At 34.0% G+C, this 20074-nt stretch overlaps 1 protein-coding gene across 3 annotated transcripts; it reads left to right on the plus strand.

Annotated features, from left to right (window-relative positions):
- The first annotated feature begins 686 nt into the window (after positions 1-686).
- Positions 687-18919, plus strand: LOC127837524 (histone-lysine N-methyltransferase PRDM9-like). 3 transcript variants are annotated; one of them, XM_052364685.1, is made up of 10 exons: positions 687-835; positions 4761-4879; positions 5108-6255; positions 6837-6922; positions 9031-9142; positions 10580-10656; positions 10911-11096; positions 12703-12868; positions 16014-16133; positions 16330-18919. In XM_052364685.1, exons 3-10 carry the CDS (start codon positions 5109-5111, stop codon positions 17634-17636), a joined length of 3201 nt encoding a protein of 1066 aa, XP_052220645.1. In that variant the 5' UTR covers positions 687-835; positions 4761-4879; position 5108; the 3' UTR covers positions 17637-18919. The 3 variants fall into 3 exon arrangements, with proteins under 3 accessions (XP_052220645.1, XP_052220644.1, XP_052220646.1); XM_052364684.1 differs by having other exon boundaries at positions 4761-4856; XM_052364686.1 differs by lacking the exon at positions 4761-4879.
- The last annotated feature ends 1155 nt before the right edge of the window (positions 18920-20074 follow it).

Consider the following 20074-nt stretch of genomic DNA (forward strand, 5'->3'; position numbering starts at 1 on the left):
TTTAAAGTATACACAGGGGAGTTATTTATTTTGCTAATTCATAAGTGTTTGGTAATTAAACATGGTTACATAATTGACATTCCGAAACTAGCCAGTAATTGTTCTTAAAGTTAGTTTGTATTAAATATGACAATTTCACTTACAGCACTAGAAATTGACTACTTACTCTGACTAAAACTGTCACAGGAGGCCAATCCACATCTTTCAATTATCATTTTTATTACCACAAGATATAAAATATGCTGCCGAAATGCCCTTTGGCAAATATTAAGGATCAATTTCGTTTTCTTCAAAGAAATTGACATCTCATGTCAGATATGGTCAATTTGACAAATTGGAGAACACTTGGAATAAAATGACATACACATTTTAATAGGGGCCAAAGAAAAAAAATCTGCTCAAATAAGTTTTGATAACTTCTGTCGTCATGCCTCTTTAGGTAAGACATTTTATTTAACTGTTTAATTTTTGTGCGAGTCGTTTTTGTTATATTTGTTTATAAGAACTGAAAAGAATGCAACCCAGATTTGTTTCGCACATCTTAATAGGGAACATTGTCGTTCGTGCCTCAACATGAATGTAATGTCAGTAATGAACCGCAGTATGAACCAGAGTGTAGGGAAAGATGCAGTTTAGTGGAATGTAATCCAAAAGATGTAAAAGTAGTCTCCCTTTTGACAGAATTTGTTATGCATAAAATTGCGTTTCGTATTATTGATAATATTTGGGTCGACTGATTATTCAGCAACTAGCATCAAATCATTATATATTACTGAATGGTCACAAAATTATATAATTTATAATCTTAGGACAAGCGTTATATAAACTAATACAGGTAAAAATATTACTATCATTTGTCCATATAAACTTTTAATTTGACCCAGATTTTTAATTTTTAATATCGCAAGATATGTACATTTCCAGAAAGTAAATTTATTTCTGCGTTGATGAAGACCGAGTTCATTGAAATCGTTGCACAATTGATGAAGTTATGGCTGTTCAAAGCGATGCAGGTTATTTTGAGTTTCAAGAATACCTTTTTATATATTGTAGGGTATTTTCGACATAGGCTGATAAGTGATAGGAGTATTTTTCCATGATTGCACATTTTCCAGTGTAAACACGCGTGTTGAGCATGCTCAGCATAAGTAAGGTGTTATTTCATTTGCATACACACAGTTCATTCAATTCATGTAGACAGACAACTCCACCCAAAGCCAACTTGCCCGAGACAACTCGCCCCAAAATATGGTCAACTCAACCCATTAAAAAAAAAACTTGCCCCAATCAAGAGAAAACTCGCCCCAAATGAAATGACTTGCCGCAACAAACTATTTTGTCATATTTAGAATATGTACTCATTGTTGGAAAAAATGTATTATATAACAAGTTTGACTTTAAAGGGGCTGTCAACCAGATTTACTATAAAAAAGATCAGTTCTAAAATACTGTATTTTTTTACAAATATTTGTTGATATTGATTAAAATATCACAACTGGACTTTACATTACTTGAAAAAAGTTCATATATTTAGTATATTCGGTTATACAATTTTGCGATATGAAATCAAAAGTACATCGCAAAAATAGATGACGTTATAATATACACACTATAAATAAAGCAAGTAGATTAAACATTATATATATAAAATATATACAATTCACTACGCATGCACAATTTCCACATCTGGGTTTACCAAGTGACGATGATGATCAATCTACTTACGTTATTTATAGTAAGCTGGTAGTTACCTGGTACACATACCCAGTAAAATGTTATTACCGAATTTACTGAAAATATGAAAACTTAACAACTTTTTCAAGTAATGTAATATACCAGTTGTGATATTTTAATCAATATACACTAATAATTGTAAAAAAATACGGTATTTTAGAACTTTTATTTTTTCGTGAAATCTGGTTGATTTAAAAAGCAATGCCGAATACATGAAACGAATAATACACGGGAAAAATAAAAAACTAGAAATTTGTTATATTTATGATTATATTCATAATTTATAACAATTGCATACTAAAGATACTAACATGTTATATTGAAAACATACAAAGCATTAATTACAGCAAATTAAATGAAATAAATTAAAAGATTGATGAAGAAAATTGTTACAATGTTATGTAGGAAAATTATTTTAATGATTTCAAGAAAAATAGTAATAAATAGCAAGCATTGCATAGACAATGCTAAATATTATCAATCATAATAAATAAACAGCATTACAAACACACATGTTATAATTAGCAAGAATTGAAAAGACAATTCAAAATAGTATCACACTTTTATAATAATTATAAAGCATTACAAACACACAGATTTTTATGAGCCATGATTTATAACTTGTCATTTGCATTCAAGCACAGGGGTTCAACCATTTTTAAGGGAAAATTAACATTTAATTAATTCCTCCTATTCGCAATTTCCAAAGAAATATTGCTTAAAACTCTATTTTTCTATATTTACAGGTAATATCTGGCATTTTTACCTATTGCATTTTTTCCTCTTGCATTTTTACCGACATTATTTAAAATATCATGGTGGTCATGTAGTATTTATTATGCCCCCTTCGAAGAAGAGGGGGTATATTGTTTTGCACATGTCGGTCGGTCGGTCCGCCTACCAAATGGTTTCCTAATGATAACTCAAGAATGCTTAGGCCTATGATCATGAAACTTCATAGGTACATTGACCATGACTGGGTACATTGACCATGACTGGCAGATGACCCCTATCGGTCACTAGGTCAAGGTCACAGTCAAGGCCACGTTTGGGGGTATATGTCTCCGACCGCGGAACACTTGTTTAAATTATTTCAAGCAAAAGTACAAACACATTTTTTGTGTGTCATGATCAGAACTGTTTGTTGGATTTCAAAAATGACTTTTTTTGGGTGAAGAAACTGTCTATTAGCGGTGTACATACCCTAAAAACGCACAGGTAACGGTCCAGTGACTTCTCATATTTATCTGACAGGTTTTATTATTGTTATCAGGTCGTAAAGCACATCTGTAATGTGTCACCAGATTAACGGACATTGGTTATTACCAGATAAAATGCAAACTTTCATACAATCTGTCTCATAAAAAATCTTTGAACATAAAATGAAACCATGCCTTCAAAATTAACGTTTAAAAATTCACACATTTTCAAAACAAGACGGACTAGATGACGCTTATTTTAATTAACACAATTATATAAAAGCTAATAATAATTTATAATTAAAAGCAATCCGGTATTAAAACAATTATTAACTACAAAGTGTTACTATATGAAATGAAAAAACCAGCATAAAACTATATTTCCTTTACAATAATCACAAATATAATATATCTAACATAACAAATAGTTCATAAACAAAATATTTCAGGATAAAATATATAAGAAAATAAATTGGTGCGAGTTGTCTTTTGGTTGGTGCAAGTTGTTCAATATGTTTGGGGCGAGTCAACTGTTTTTTGGGGGAGAGTTGTCTTTTTGGCGAGTTGTCTGGCGCCCATTCATTCAACAGATGACCTAATTTAAGTGTTATTGCCAATAAAAACAATAAATAAACAGACTCATATTCGTACACCATAGTTTTCATCCATTTAAACTGACCATCAAATATTCATACTCATCATTCAACATTAAAATCACTTTTTTGTAAAAATGTCATTCCGTCTGTTTTAAACACAGAACATTCCAGAAGAGTTTGTACAAAAATATAGTATTTTGTTCAATAGAAAAAGATTTACGGCAAAAAGGAAAATTGGACGAACTTGAAATCAAATACTTGTGAGATATTGAACACATGCAAACTGATTTACCCAGCAATATTCTATATAAAAAAATCTATTCAACTAACACATGCTGTGACATATTGTGAAAGATTTTATTAGTGCACTTTTCATTTTTTACAACCATTAACCAAAGGTTTAAATGATGGAGCAATTTGTCTATCGATATTTCACAAAAGAATATTAATCATTATCATTGGAGACCACTATGAAAATGGATATTATGAATCTAACATTACACAATTGTCACAAAATATCGATATTCCTGTTGAAATTGAATTATAAAAGTTTTCCATTAAATATGAAGAGGGCTGGTTGACATTTTTGTTCTGTATAATTGAGTTGATTGTGACCGTCAAAAATACCCTACATGATGTACAGAACATGCGCAGTGAGTGACATTCGTTTTCTTTAAAAGTAAACAAACTGAAATATGTGAACAGTTGTTTTTGTAAATTTTTGTTGGTAATATAATTATTTTGAATAACCAAATTATTTGTATGCCCCCGAAGAGTGACATATAGTTTTTTATTCGTCCGTCAGTCCGTCCGTCCGTCTGTCTTTCCGTCAGTAAAACGTCCGACCGACTGTCCGTCCGAAAACTTCTAATCAAATACACGATATATGCAATTTTTGTTAAAGCGAATATGCATCACTTTTTAATCCGCTTACATAAATATGTACTGCACGAATATATCATATTCTTCCCATCATGTCTATTCATTGTTTTGTTTTTATTATAGTGAAAACAATGATTATGGTTTGCTTGATTGTTACTGCTTGTTGTATTGCAACATCTTCAAGAGGGTTTTCACCCTTGTTTGAAAAACCATGTGTTTGCATACATGTTGAAGGCATACAACATAAAATGATAACAGTGTTTATATTATAAAAAATACACAATAGAGAATAAAATGCTTTAAGTAGATTTAATAACAAAAGTGTGGAAATTAGTATCCTGATTTTCAGTGCTGTCTGGGTAGATGTCCTGGGCCCTGATCTCTCCAAGGGTCCTATTTGTCATATTCATAACTTGCTGCAAGTTACTACATTTAATGCCTGGAGGTATTAGTCACTAGTGCGACAAGGTCTAGTAAATTTAAGATTTTTGAAAAGAGTAGATGATTATTTAATTAACGAAACATAATTATTATTTAAGAATGTTTACAATTATGATTGCAATTGTCAAATATATTGGCAATATTAAAGCATATTTATAAATTTCTTGCATGGTTGTCAATGCTACTCTTTTTAAATCTGTCCCAAGTAAAAACGTCTGAAATACCATGTTTATCTCTTATCGTTATCATTTACAGAATGACAAGTACTCGGAAAAGTCCTCTTCTTGAGGCCTCTAAGAAGTACAAAAGAAGAAAACAAGATACAGAATACAATCTCATGGGAAGTGAGACAGAAATCAATACTGCAATTATAAATGAATTTGATTCCACAACCCAAACTGATGTAAACTCTATATCGACTAGGGTAGGTGCTGAGACCTTAAATTCAGACCAAACACTAGATGACATAAAGTCTGTTTGTGTTAAAGTCGAAGCTGATGAATGGTGTAATGTAGCTGCTTGTTTTTATTCTGGGTGTGCCGATTCAGAACAGGTTCAAGGGAAAGAGAAATGTCAAGAAACAGACACATTCCACGGTAGAGGAAAGCTTGAGGATGTGTATATCCCCTGTCCAGTAGAGATCCCAATAGGTGGGACCAAAAAGGAGCCAGTGTTGGATGAAAAACAGGATGCTTGTGATAAAGTCACGGATGAAAACAGGCTGAGGATTTTAAATGAGTTGCCTCTGAGCCAGTTTGGTTCTCAAGAAGTTTTTCTAGATTTTGAACATGATCAGTTTATGCCAAGTGTACAACATTCTTCCTCTGATTTGACTCCTGTCATTCATTTGTCTTTAAAAACTGAGGCAAATACTTCAAGCACCTCACCGTCGGTTCAGATTTTGCCTACGAATGCCATAACATGCAGGTTAGTGATAGCTGCCAGCTCTAATTCTACTGATGCTTGGGGTAAAAAAATGTGTTTTGATAAATCCATTAAACAAGAAGTTTCTAAACATCAGTCAATTGGTTTGTCAAGTGATGTAACAGATAGTATGGATCAAATAGTTGCAATATTACCAGTGAATGATCCGCATGTTCCAATGCCTTTAATCAGCTACGATTCCAAGTCAAATCTATCACATAACATTTCTGAAAGTCAGAGCAATAAAGAGCCTTTGTCGATGAGTTCGAAAATTGAAGAAGTTGCCATGACATCCCAAGTAGTGAATTCCAATCCGGTAAAAGAGTCTGGTGATTGTTCTTCTGATGACTTTGAAGAGATATTCATTGAAAGAAACGAAGGGAAAAGCAAGAGCTATCCTTCAACGCTTCCGGTACCAAAAAGGGTTTGTGGTGAAGGTTCTTCAAGAGGCTTAGTCAAGTCGAGGGGTACAGTTAGAGGTATTGCTATTTATAAAAGCTCTCACCAACTGTAGTATGTATGTGTATTATTGCACATCTTACAATTTATAGTAAGATTTTGAACATTTAACATTTGGCATTATATGGTTCATTGAAATACTAACACAGTTGTTACACCAATTAGATTGTGATAAATAGCACAAATTTACTTCAGTCAGTTGTCTCTGAAAAAGTACAAAACTTAAAAGTTTATACAATAAACAAAACTTATTGGTTCCTTCCGTCGATCGTTTCAACCGCCTAACCACTTCAAACTATTGCATAAATCAAGAACTGGCATACATGCCGATTTAACCAAAAAGAGCTTATGCAATGATCCAGTGACGCACCATTATTCATTTGAAAGGATTTAGGAAAGTCATCATAGTGTATGAACACATCCGATGTGTCAACAAATTCAGACTTAATGCAACTGTCAAAATATTTAGAGCCTTAAAGTATAAAGAATAATATGGGTTTTCGAAAAATAAAGAGACACAAAGAATGTATTATTTTGTCTAGAAAATTATGGTGTACTCAAACTTGGAGTTATAACAGTAGTTTAATTGATATGTTTGCAGAGAATGCTGCACAAACAACGGTTTCCCTTTTTCGGAAACCAGCTGAGAGAAAATTGGACAAATATGGTGACCTAGTGAGTAATAAGGTATGTATAAGTTACCGGTATTTTGTTTCGTTTGTACGCTACCAGTGTGTATCGGTTTGAAAGTTCATGTTTCAACTTCTCTTCAACTACAGGGTGGATCTTGCTCAAACATTCACATTTGAATCATTTTAGTGTGTGATTATAATTAAGTAAGAAAAACTGACTGCAACAAGTTTTGGAAAAATTATGGTCATTGGTCTCTTTCCCGCTAAAAGATATACAATGCACTGCCACATTTTTTTATGGAGTCTTTTTTCACTTTTAACAGATTTTTCTTAAACTTTAACTGCCAAATGAAGCCTAATGAGTTGACAATTGTGGGTTGTAAGTAACAATTATAAGCATGAGAGAGTTGAAACTCTACAAACTTATTAACCAGCATGTGGATTTGTTGCCAATTATATCTTGGTTATGATGTTTTGTGCACATAAGTGGTCATCCCTTTTCTTTTTAAGCTGAAAAAGCACTCAACAAGTATTGCTGCTAGAGACTGAAGCTTACCAAACATTTTAATCAGCGTTTGAACTTGTCGGCCTCCATCTTTTGGTTCAGATTTTCGAACATAACTGGAGTTTACAGACAAATTCCAATTGTGGGGTAACTAGTATCTGTCTTATACTGACACATTTCTAGTTCACTCTATAATATGCAATTCTAAATATTTTGTGAACAGAAGACCTCTATGATTGCTTCTTGAACTGTGTTAACATTTTAACGCTGAATTACATTACTGTAAAGATGATAATGAAGAAGGAAAATTGTTTGTAACCAGTTTTGGCTGAATTGTTTCTTTTGTTAACCAGGTTTTCCGAAGGAAAAAACTGGTTATTAGATTGGCGAATGCGGGCGGGCTGGCGGGCGGGCGGAACAAGCTTGTCCGGGCCATAACTATGTTGTTCATTGTCAGATTTTAAAATCATTTGGCACATTTGTTCACCATCATTGGACGGTGTGTCGTGCGAAATAATTACGTCAATATCTCCAAGGTCAAGGTCACCCTTTGAGTTCAAAGGTAAAAAATGGCCATAAATGAGCTTGTCCTGGCCATAACTATGTCATTCATTGTGAGATTTTAAAATCATTTGGCACATTTGTTCACCATCATGGGACTGTGTGTCGCACGAAAGAATCACGTCAATATCTCCAATGTCAAGGTCGCCACGACTAAAAATAGATTTTTTTAAAAACAAACTTACAAAGGGGGTTAATTTTGTTTGTTCATTTCAAAAGTACAGTTTGAGTTTTCTCCCTTTATCAGATTTTTTTTCCACAATGAAAACCTGGTTTTGTGACAATTTTGTCCCTTGTTTCGTTTTCTCCACTGTATGATATATATCTAATATTTGTGGTGGGTGCATCCATGTCTTTGATACATCAGCCATTTTTTTGGCCAATTGGGAAAGTACCGGTACCAGCCCAATATGGAAAAATCTGCGTAAAAACCCTTTAAATTGGGAAAATTCGCGTCGTGAAGTTTTCATATTTGCAAATTAGTGTATTTGATTTTTTGCTCCCATATATTTTAAAATTGATAATTGTCAAGTTGTCAATATTATATTTACTTAGGTTCAATATAAAGAAGTGAAAGCCATAAAGCTCCATTGGGAAACTAAATATTATTTATATAAAAAGCTTCTTCTTTTTTTTTGAAACCTTCAGTTGGGAATTTTTCCCAGCATTTGGGAATTTGTTGTTTTCTAATTGGGAAAGTGCCGTTTTCCGGTACTTTATAAAGAAAGAAAAATCGCTAAATATAATTCTTGGTATTTTGTAATAATCTAATTGGTATTAAAGATCAAACAGTAAGTTGATCAGTCATTCAAATTTTTAAACAAGGAAGCCTAAATTTGTATTTTATAAGTTAAGATTAAGAAAATATTAAAATCTCAGCAAACCTGATCAGCATCACTATAAACTCGGCTAATGCTGACATTTTTTAATTTCACTATACTTTAAGAATAACTTTCTGTCTTTTTAAAAGTAGAGTTTATTTGAAAAATGAGATATTTCAAAGATATTGCATGGAATACTTGTTTGTTTGTATTGAAGGATAATTATAGCAGAATATAATTTGTAATCAATATTCTTTGTCTTAAATATCATTGCAGAAATTGAAGAAAGCCAAGACACCAGAAAAGGACCATACGGAGAACAGTATTCAAGAGGGGAACCAAGCCAGTTGTATGAACCTGAAACCTCCTGATGATGACCACTTTCTCTGTAAGCCCTACAACAAAACATGTATGACCTTGCACAAGAACGCCTCACTAAAGCACAACAAATATAAGAAACATTTTTAGCACCCTGAGCACTTTGTTCATTATTTGAGCTATTGTGGTCTAAGTTCAGCATCGCGTGTTGTGCATAGACAACCTTTGGCATGTTGCCACTCTACTGACAACAGGTGAATCAATCCTTATGAAACTTTGTTAGTACCGGTATGTTTATATTGAAAATATCTAGACCAAGTAAGAACCTGGATAAAGTACATAAAAAACTAAGATAACTGATCAAATCCAAGAAAATCTGGTTAATTTATATTCAAGGCACATTTATGAATCAATTTTTCTAAAACTTGGTTAGAATGTTAAATTTCCTTGTGTCAAGACAAAATTTGAAATTTAGTCAAGTGGAGTCAAAACTAGGCACCAAGTAAAATTTTGCAAACCCTGTCACTATTGTAGAGCCTTGTTTATAATTTTAATCTTGATAAAACTTGGTAAGAATACCTATCTATCAATCTAAACCAAGTGCAGTTATGGGTGAAGTGCGTTAAAAAATGTTGCAAGGTCAAATTAAAAAACCCAAATGTGACGATATTAGAGGTCACATTAATATTAAATCTTGTAGAACCTTGGTCAGAATGTTCATCTTGACAAAACCAAGTTAGAATTTGTGTCCAGTGTGGTCAAAAACTAGGTCTCCGGGTCAAATCTGAGATTAATAGAAAAAACTTCAAAATACCTTATTCGTGGCTAATCTGGATTGTATTAAGGTTTTTCTTTACCATATCTAGGACTTAATTAACACTAGGTCATGTGAAGTTTTAAAGAAGTCACTAATTGAAATCACTGACAATTGTTCCTTGAACTTATATGTGATTTAAAGTAATAATTGCTCCCTTGTATGCTCCTACATTGAGGTGGGGGCATAGCTATTTACTTTTCCGTCCAATTATGTGTTGCACATAACTCTGAAAGTTAAAAATATTTTAAGAAACCATATCAATCTAATTATTGGAACTAATATCCCTTTGTATAGTTGTACAATAAGCTTTCAGAGAATTGAATTGAAATATAATACTGCTTTTAATGCAAGTATGTTGCAATTTTTTCATATTTGTCTCTGCCATATTATTTGCCTTGCATCATCTTGATGCAAATGTTACAATAAAACTGACACAAAAAATGGACTGAGTATGACACATTTTGGTAAAGTTACATGCTTACATTTATGCAAATCAACATTTGTAGAGGAAATGTTTAGTAATAAAATATCTAGACTGTAGTATAATTACTTCTGAAACTTCAAGCACATGGTAATTTACTCGTTAAACCTATAAAAATTAGTTCTTTTAAGCTGATGAACCAGTAGTTTATTTTAGCTTTGACTTAAATGAATTTTAATTGTTGTCTTGTGATTTGTTTGCTCTCATAGACTGTGTAGAATGCAACAAGGAGTTTGAAGGGGACTGCCCTGTCCATGGACCATACAACTACATACAAGACAAAGAGGTGGAGATTTGTTTATCTGTAACACTAACACACACACTAAATGTGGTACAGACAATTGGGAAATGAAATAACTTTTATGCATATTAGTATTGGTAAATGAGGCTGTTTCGAAATGTGTATTTATGAATGTCGTAAATTTTCAGTATTTAAGTGATGTCAATACATTTAACAAATTTCTTCAATATGCCCCTTTTATTCTAATTCACCAGCTGGTGTTTCCAGTACATTCTCATATACCTTAATATCAACTGTAGGTTCCAGAAGAAGACCCACATAGAGCAGAACACACCTTACCAGATGACCTTGAAATTAAAACCTCAACAATAGTTGGAGCTGGTCTTGGCGTATTTACAAAAGTTGGACTTGATAACGGGATCATGTATGGACCTTATGAGGGCGATATCATCACTGACAACAATAAGTCAGGATATTGCTGGCAGGTGAAAGTGATGCTTAGCTTGATGCATAAATACGTATTTTTAGTTTGAAATGCAAGAGTAATTAAACAAATTTTTAATGTTTGAAAATAAAGAGTGTGTTTGCAGCAAATGCATTTTCTATCTAGCAGTCTATAAAGGAAATTAAAGGTTTATTATGCCACCTCAAAGTAGGAGGCATTAAACATAGTACCAGTCCATCTGTCCTCAGCATGTCTGCTCATCCCAAAGCTTAAATATAAGCTTCTCTTGAACTACTGGGTTGATCTCATGCAAACTTTAACTGTTTGATGATGTTGTAGTGTAGATGATTGGAAAGAAAGGAATCAGGACTTTGGGGTATTTGGGCATAATTAACCAGGTTTTCCGAAGAAAAAAACTGGTTATTAGATTGGCGAATGCGGGCGGGCTGGCTGGCTGGCTGGCGGGCTGGCAGAACAAGCTTGTCCGGGCCATAACTATGTTGTTCATTGTCAGATTGTAAAATCATTTGGCACATTTGTTCACCATCATTGGACGGTGTGTCGCGCGAAATAATTACGTCGATATCTCCAAGGTCAAGGTCACACTTTGAGTTCAAAGGTCAAAAATGGCCATAAATGAGCTTTTCCTGGCCATAACTATGTCATTCATTGTGAGATTTTAAAATCATTTGGCACATGTGTTCACCATCATGGGACGGTGTGTCGCACGAAAGAATCACGTCAATATCTCCAATGTCAAGGTCGCCACGACTAAAAATAGATTTTTTTAAAAAACAAACTTACAAAGGGGGTTAATTTTGTTTGTTCATTTCAAAAGTTCAGTTTGAGTTTTCTCCCTTTATCAGATTTTTTTTTCACAATGAAAAAACCTGGTTTTGTGACAATTTTGTCCCTTGTTATGGTTTTAAACTCCTTTTTAATGTCTGTGTCGATCTTACTCAAGTTTAATTATCTTTCTGCTTACATAATTATTTAGACTGTGGCATTTAAGCTGTGACAAGATTTGACAGAGTAAGGGCCCTTTGTCTGGTTTTCCTTGATGTAATATATTGTCCCAAAATCAAAGCCTCTAAGTGCTTGGCGGATTTAGCTCAGACTTTAACAGAAGGATGTTCATAGAATGTATATGATTGTGTGGAAAGGAATTTAAACTGCGACCAGTTTTGGCTAAATTAGTGCCTTTCGTCTGTTTGTCTAATGTACAATCAATAGTTAATATGTGTGTGTCCCAACATATGTCATTAATGCATCAGTGTCTTTGACACATTTCTGGTTGATATATGTATTACCTGTTATATATATTAGCATTCTGACATGTATACAATTCACACATTTCGTGATACTGATTCAATTATTATTTAAAACTAATGTGCAATTGAAGGATGTAAAGTACTTTACTATTTTATATGAATGGAACTTAACAATTAAAAAACAAATTACTTTGTTAATGTGTGTTGTAGAAAATATTGTATTATCATTGCCGTTGTTTAGTTTTTAAATGCATACTTTGGTATTGCAGTCATTTGAATGTTGCTCCTAATGACAAGTGTATCAGGTGTCATGCATTATTGTGCATCAATTTTGTTTACCTATATGTTTTTATAGTAAATCTTTATGCTGTACAGATCTATAAGGAGAGCAAAGCGAGCCATTATGTGGATGCCCAGGACAAGTCCACATCTAACTGGATGAGATATGTGAACTGTGCTATGAAGGAGGCAAATCAGAACCTGGTAGCATTCCAGTACAAAGGAGGAATCTATTACTGCACGTTGAAGCAAGTTTCATCAGGTACATACATGACTTAAGATATGAATACTAAATGTAGGGCTGTAAGATATGAATACTAAATGTGGGTGCTGTCAGATTAGAGCAGTCTCACAGTGGCAATACAGTTCAATGCTCTTCAACAGCACAAGTGCTTTATTGTCACCATACCTGATAAGTGAACCTTTCTCCACATACTTTGGTTTTCTCAACGCACATGGTCACACAAATATTAAATACCTTAGAGTATAAAATAAATAGTTGTAAGTTGCTGCTTTTACTAAAACTTCTTCCCAAGTCTGAATGATGTCTGTGACCCACTTCAGATCCTTGCATTATTCAGCCTTGGGCCTTGAAAGACCTTGAAAAATATTCGCAACAGTTCATGTCAGGTGATTCAGAGTAATAGAACCACATGCTTCTCACTATGTCTTGTTGGGTGTGAATCCAGGTTGTGAATAAATAAACAAATACATGTTAAGATATTTCTGGAACTTGACCAGTTTGGCTTTGTACTTGCCATTTCATTTTAATAATACGAAAATAAATAGATATAAAGAAAAGCCAAACATATGCAAATATTTTACTTTTACTTAAAACCTGTCCTATTGTTCAGTCCTAGAATCAAAACTAGATTTGAGAAGAATAAATAACTTACAATTTTTGGCTCGACTTTTCGAAGAAAAATGAGAGCTATACTTTTCGCCTCGGCCTTGGTGATTATTTTTTGTAAAGTCAAATAACTTTAACACTATCAAAGATAACTAACTCTTACTCGGAATACTTCTTTATGGCAACAAGACAATTGTGTATATTAAATTGCATAACTCTGTCAGCATTATTGTTAGAGTTATGCCCCTTTTTATACTTAGAAAATTGAAAATTTGGTTAAGTTTTGTGTTAAGATCCACTTAAATGCTAAAAAATCAAAGCTATTGCTTCCATAATTGCAGCACTTACAAACTATCATAAAGGGACTGTGCAGGCAAAGTTATGTAACTCTGACTGGCATTTTGACAGAATTATGGCCTCTTTAATACTTATAAAATTGAAAATTTGGTTAAGTTTTGTGTTTTGGCCCATTTTACTCCTAAAGTATCAAAGCTATTGCTTTCAGACTTGGAACACTCGCTAACTATCATAAGGGGACTGTACAGGACAAGTTGCATAACTCTGGTTGGCATTTTGACGGAATTATGGCCCTTTTTTGACTAAGTAACTTTGAATATTTTGTTAAATTTTGTGTTTAGATGCACTTTACTCCTAGTATCAAAGCTATTGCTTTCAAACTTCAAATACTTTCTTACTATCATAATAGTCGTCCTGTACTTGGCAACTTGAACTTGACCTTAACCTTTGAATGACCCTGCATCTTACGGTCAAATAAACAAATGTTGCTTATATTTCTATAACTTCTTTATTTAGGATCAGATTTGATTCATACTTTGACAAAACAACGCTTACCTGACATACCAATGGACTCCACCCAAACCATCCCCCGAGCCCAACACCAGAGCCCCCCTCCTCCAAATTGTTTTTTCTTTCTTTCTTTTATGCCCCCAGAAGCAGTTGAACTGTCCGCCAGTCTGTGCGTCGTCCAAAAACTTAAACATTAGCTTTAACTTTTGCAATATTGAAGGTAGCAACTTGATATTTGGCATGGATGTGTATCTCATGGAGCTGCTCATTTTGAGTGGTGGAAGGTCAAGATGGTCCTTCAAGGTCATAGGTCAAATATATGGCGTCTGTCCGTCGGGCCAAAAACTTGTCCATTGGTCATAACTTTTGCAATATTGAAGATAGCAACTTGATATATGGCATGCATATGTATGTCATGGAGCTGCACATTTTGAGTGGTGAAAGGTTAAAGTCAAGGTCATCCCTCACGGTCAAATTTCAAGGTCAAAGGTAAAGTTTCGCAATATTGAAGATAGCAATTTGATATTTTGCATGCATGTGTATCTCATGGAACTGCACATTTTGAGTGGTGAAAGGTCAAGGTCGTCCTTCAAGGTCAAATATCAAATATATGGTGTCAGTCCGTCCGTTCGAAAACATTTACTTTGGTCATAACTTTTTCAACATTGATGATGGCAATTTGATATTTGGCACGCATGTGTATCACATGGAGCTGCACATTTTTAGTGGTAAAAGGTCGAGGTCATCCTTCAAGGTCAAAGGTCAAGGTCATAGGTAAAATTTTAACATATTGAAGATTGCAACTCGATATTTGGCATGCATGTGTAACTCATGGAGTGTGGTTAAAGGTGAAGGTCATCCTTCAAGGTCAAAGGTCAAATTGTGCAATATAGAAGATAGCAACTCTATATTTGGCATGCATGCGTATCTCATGGAGCTGCACATTTTGAGTGGAGTGGTGAAAGGTCAAGGTCATCCTTCAAGGTCAAAGGTCAAATATATGGCTTCAAAGCGGAGCTTTAGGGGGCATGGTGTTTCACGAACACAGCTCTGACAACACTTTAAACACTTACCTAACATACCACAAAGGACACCACCCAAACCATCCCCCAGGCTCCACCCCAGAATCCCCCCCTCGTCGATTTGTTTCCTTTTTATTTTCTTTGTATTTTTTAAATATCATCTAATAAATGACCACACATCCCACATTATTCCCTCCCCCCCACACACAGATTATTTTTGAAACATGGTGATAAAAACACAAGTATGTAATTTTTTTATTTTATTTTTGAAAGACCGTGACCGTCCAACCATCACACCCAAGCTATTGCTATCAAACTTAAATTTTAATCTTATTAGTTTGTTTTATGTCTTTACAAATGTTCAATAGTTTGTGGAAAATATACCTGAACTCAGTATCGTCTAAAATGTAACACCTATTTTAAACATAAGCGATCAATATGTTTCAATTATGGTCGTCTTCCAGTTATAATATGACTATATTACCTTGACCTTATTGAATATGAACACTTTTCCCATTATGCTGTCAAGCACTCGAAAAGTCTAGCGCGCTGTCTTCTGACAGCTCTTTCATGCTATACAATTAACACACATGCACATTATTTCAGAAATATCTGTGTTCAATAATATTTGTCACACAAGTCTAGTTAAAGTATGTAGTGTAACATCAGACAGGTGAACATTTTCGCATTTTTGATAAATAACTTGTTAATATTTACCATTGCTTCAGGGGAGGAACTTCTGGTTTGGTATGGAGATGAATGCGCTAGCGAACTTGGCCTTGCCAGAGAAGATTGCCTTAGCAGAGACAAGAATTTGCATTTCAGACCTAAATATGTCAATGGAGAAGGTTTGTTGGCTATTTTGATTTTGACAGTTAATCGTGGCAATAAAAACTTCATCGATCTTCAAGGTTGATTCATAAATTTGTTCTTGGGATTGTATTTTCAATAGGAGCAAAACATGCATTTCAGGTTCAAATTTTATATATAATAGGTAAAAAATTAAAATCTGTCCTGAATATCATGAATATTGTTATATTTCAGAAATTTTTCAATGTGTGTACTGCAAGATAGCATTCGCAACTGCAGTCCTTTTTGTTCGTCATTTGAGGAGAATGCATGGTGGTGATAAACTTACATCAAAAGATCTTCAAGTTCTAGATCAGTGGCATCGAGAATATGATGATCAATATCTGAAAGCGTATGCACAACAGATACATCCTTTATCCAATGAAATACATCTCAACAGTATTTCAAATGTTACACGTAATAAAAGTGACATGTCACAAAGTTTCTGTGATGAGCAATTAACAAGTGTCATATTACATAAGAATAGCAATGTTGAGGTGTGTAATTATACAAGTAATATCAGTTATGGCATGAAGACATTTAAGAGGATACCTACAGGAAAAAGACTGAACAAGTGTGAGGTGTGTGGTTATACATGTGCCCACAAGTTTAACTTGAAGATACACATGAGGATACATACAGGAGAAAAACTGTACAAGTGTGAGGTGTGTGGTTATGCATTTAACCAGAAGGGTCACTTGAAGACACACATGAGGATACATACAGGAGAAAAACCATACAAGTGTGAGGTGTGTGATTTTGAATGTATCCAGAGTAGTACCTTGAAGACACACATGACGATACATACAGGAAAGAAACTCTTCAGGTGTGAGATGTGTCGTTATGCATGTAACCTGAAGTGTCACTTGAAGACACACATGACGATACATACAGGAGAAAAACTGTACAAGTGTGAGGTGTGTGGTTATGCATTTAACCAGAAGGCTCACTTGAAGACACACATGAGGATACATACAGGAGAAAAACCATACAAGTGTGAGATTTGTGGACATTCATTTACCCAGAGAAGTACCTTGAAGACACACTCGACGATACATACGGGAGAGAAACTCATCAAGTGTGAGGTGTGTGGTTTTGGATGTAACCTGAGGTGTCACTTGAAGACACACATGACGATACATACAGGACAAAAACTGTACAAGTGTGAGATGTGTGGTTATGCATTTAACCACAAGGGTAACTTGAAGAAACACATGATGAGACACTCAGCGGAGAGACTGTACAAGTGTCAGGTGTGTGGTAAATCATTTTACAATAGTGATGACTTGAAAAGATGCATGAGGATACATACAGGTGAGAGAGAGTACCAGTGTGAGGTGTGTGGTTATGCATTTAAGCGGAGTTATGCCTTGAAGAGACACATGAGGATACATACAGAAGAGAGGAAGTACAAGTGTGAGGTGTGTGGTAATGCATTTTCCCAAAAATATTCCTTGAATAGACACATGAAGATACATACAGGAGTGGGGGTACAAGTGTGAGGTGTGTGGTAATTTATTTAATCAGAGTGTTCACTTGAAGATTCAAATAAGGATACATACAGGAGAAAGGCTGTTCAAGTGTATAGTGTGTTGTGCACGTAACTATGATTTTCATTTAAAGAGACACTTGCAGATACATACAGGAGATCGATTGATCTCAAAATAATTTCTGCATGTCATTAATATAATAAGTTTATGTTAAATAAATAAAATTTAATTACTAAGATGTGTCAATTTCACTTCGCAAAATATTTTGACACATCTATTTTAGAGGATAGGTTAATTTTTGACATTTCTTCCAAAACAACGAAATAGAATAAATAGCTTTACATGCAACGTTGAAATAATGCATGGTAGAAAATTGACTTAAAATTAGTCTTTAGGTAATAAAATGCAAGATAATTTAGTTGTATACATGTATTGCTTTAGAATAAGTGATTTATTAAATACACATTTATTCTACACAATTTCTTAAGATTATACTTGTTTTTTAATACCTATTAGATGAGTTAAGGTTTTTTAACTTTTTCCAAAAGTAATATAAACTCATCTTAATGCTTTGAAAGAGCAGTTTAAGATTCTACACACTTGTGAATTCTGTCAGAAAAAAATGCCTAAAAATGAAATGCCTGACTTACTTTTGGTTTGTTGTCAGAAATAATGCCTAAAAAAGAGAACTTAAGAAAAACAATAAAATACCGTTAGCATGAAGTTGTACCGTTAGAGATTGGCAAGCAGCTGCTCGCTGACAAGTGTCCAACTATCATGCAATTAGATAATGACTTGATTATGTGTCTGATTGGCACTTTGGAGGTTAGGCTGTATCCTGACATTGTATACATGTATCACGAACATTTGTATTGGTTTTTAATAGTTAAATATTGCATTATAGTCATTCAGCTGTGTGCATGGTTATAAACTTACATTTTTTCCATGGTTGACCAGCCTCCTTTTGTCAATACCTCTTTAACTAGCTTTAATTAGCTTTCTCAGAAAATATTGGGGATCACCACTTATATATTTCTTATTTTTATGGCTGTTCTGAGGTGGTGTAACATTCTTAGCGTTTTTCTTAGCACCAGGTCTTTTACACACAATGTCCGAGTCTGTGAATGAAAATAACAGAAAACAATTTGACCATTATACAATAACAGATTTATCTTAAGAAAGTTACATATATATTTGTCATGTCACATGTGTTGTTGTCTTCTACCATGTTTGTTAGGGTTAACACTTGCCCAATAATGCTTTATTTAGAATTCATTTATAAATTATATTGAAAACTGAAAGTTACTTCTCTGACACCATAAGGCCCAAATTGTCGTTATGTGGGGTTAAATTTCACGATCCCCCCTTCCCACCTGGGTGTTACCTGTTTTCTTTATATGTAAATTGTGAAAACGTTTAAAGTCTCTCAAACTTTAAAGGACAGATGTTTGGTATTTGGCATGAAATAAGTTTGTAAAAATCGTGCCCCTTGGGTAAAAATGTGCTCTGCTCTGTGGTTACTTGTTTCCTGTATGTAGTAACACGGAAAACTATTCTCCTCTTAAACGGAAAGGCACGAGGATTTGGTACTTTGCCAGCTTCATTGTTTGTTGGTCCTGTACCAAGTTTGTTCAAGTCATGCCCATGTAGTTGACATGGACTCGCATTGTGATTAACACGTTAGAATTTAAGTGGTTGTGGTCAGTTGAACAAAATGGCCGCCAGGATGTTCAATTTTCTAAAGTTAAACATGGTAAAATCTGTAGGATAGTATTAATTTAATAGTAATTGAAATACTGTGCATGCTTGTTAATGTAAATGAGCATGACAGAATCACACATGGAGATCCAGTTTATGCATGCATACAACATGGACATGATTGGGATGTGAATTTACTCAATTATAATTATAAGTCTTTTGGTAACGAACTACCCACTGTTTGTTCTTTAGCACAGCCTGGTAACATACTTCTTGTGCTTGTATACATATGGCGTATTCTTTCCTGATGACCAATGTCTATTTACATTCTGCTTAATGGTATCACTCATGTGTACAGATGCAACATTCTTGTTCGTAAATTGCATGCTGGGTATGTGTATGTCGGTCTGTGCAGAAAGACTTGTGCAGTAGGCGCAGCCCAAGCAAAAAAAAAACGATGTGAATGAATCGGTCTAACAAATCGTAAACAAATCAGTAATTTTTCACGATTTGGTACCGATTGAAATCACATGCAAGTGAGCTAATGAATCGCCAATCAATCGCAAACAAATCGTGCTAATAAATCGGGATAAAATCAAGTAAATAATGAATCGGTATTAAATCGGGTCTATTGAATTGGTACCAAATCGCTAACAAATCGTAAATAAATCGGTATCAACATGTAAACAAATCAGTAACAAATCGGTCTAATGAATCGGTACCAAATCAGACTTATGAATCGGTACCAAATC

The sequence above is a fragment of the Dreissena polymorpha genome, chromosome 7, assembly GCF_020536995.1.
Source record: "Dreissena polymorpha isolate Duluth1 chromosome 7, UMN_Dpol_1.0, whole genome shotgun sequence".
Lineage (NCBI taxonomy): Eukaryota > Metazoa > Mollusca > Bivalvia > Myida > Dreissenidae > Dreissena > Dreissena polymorpha.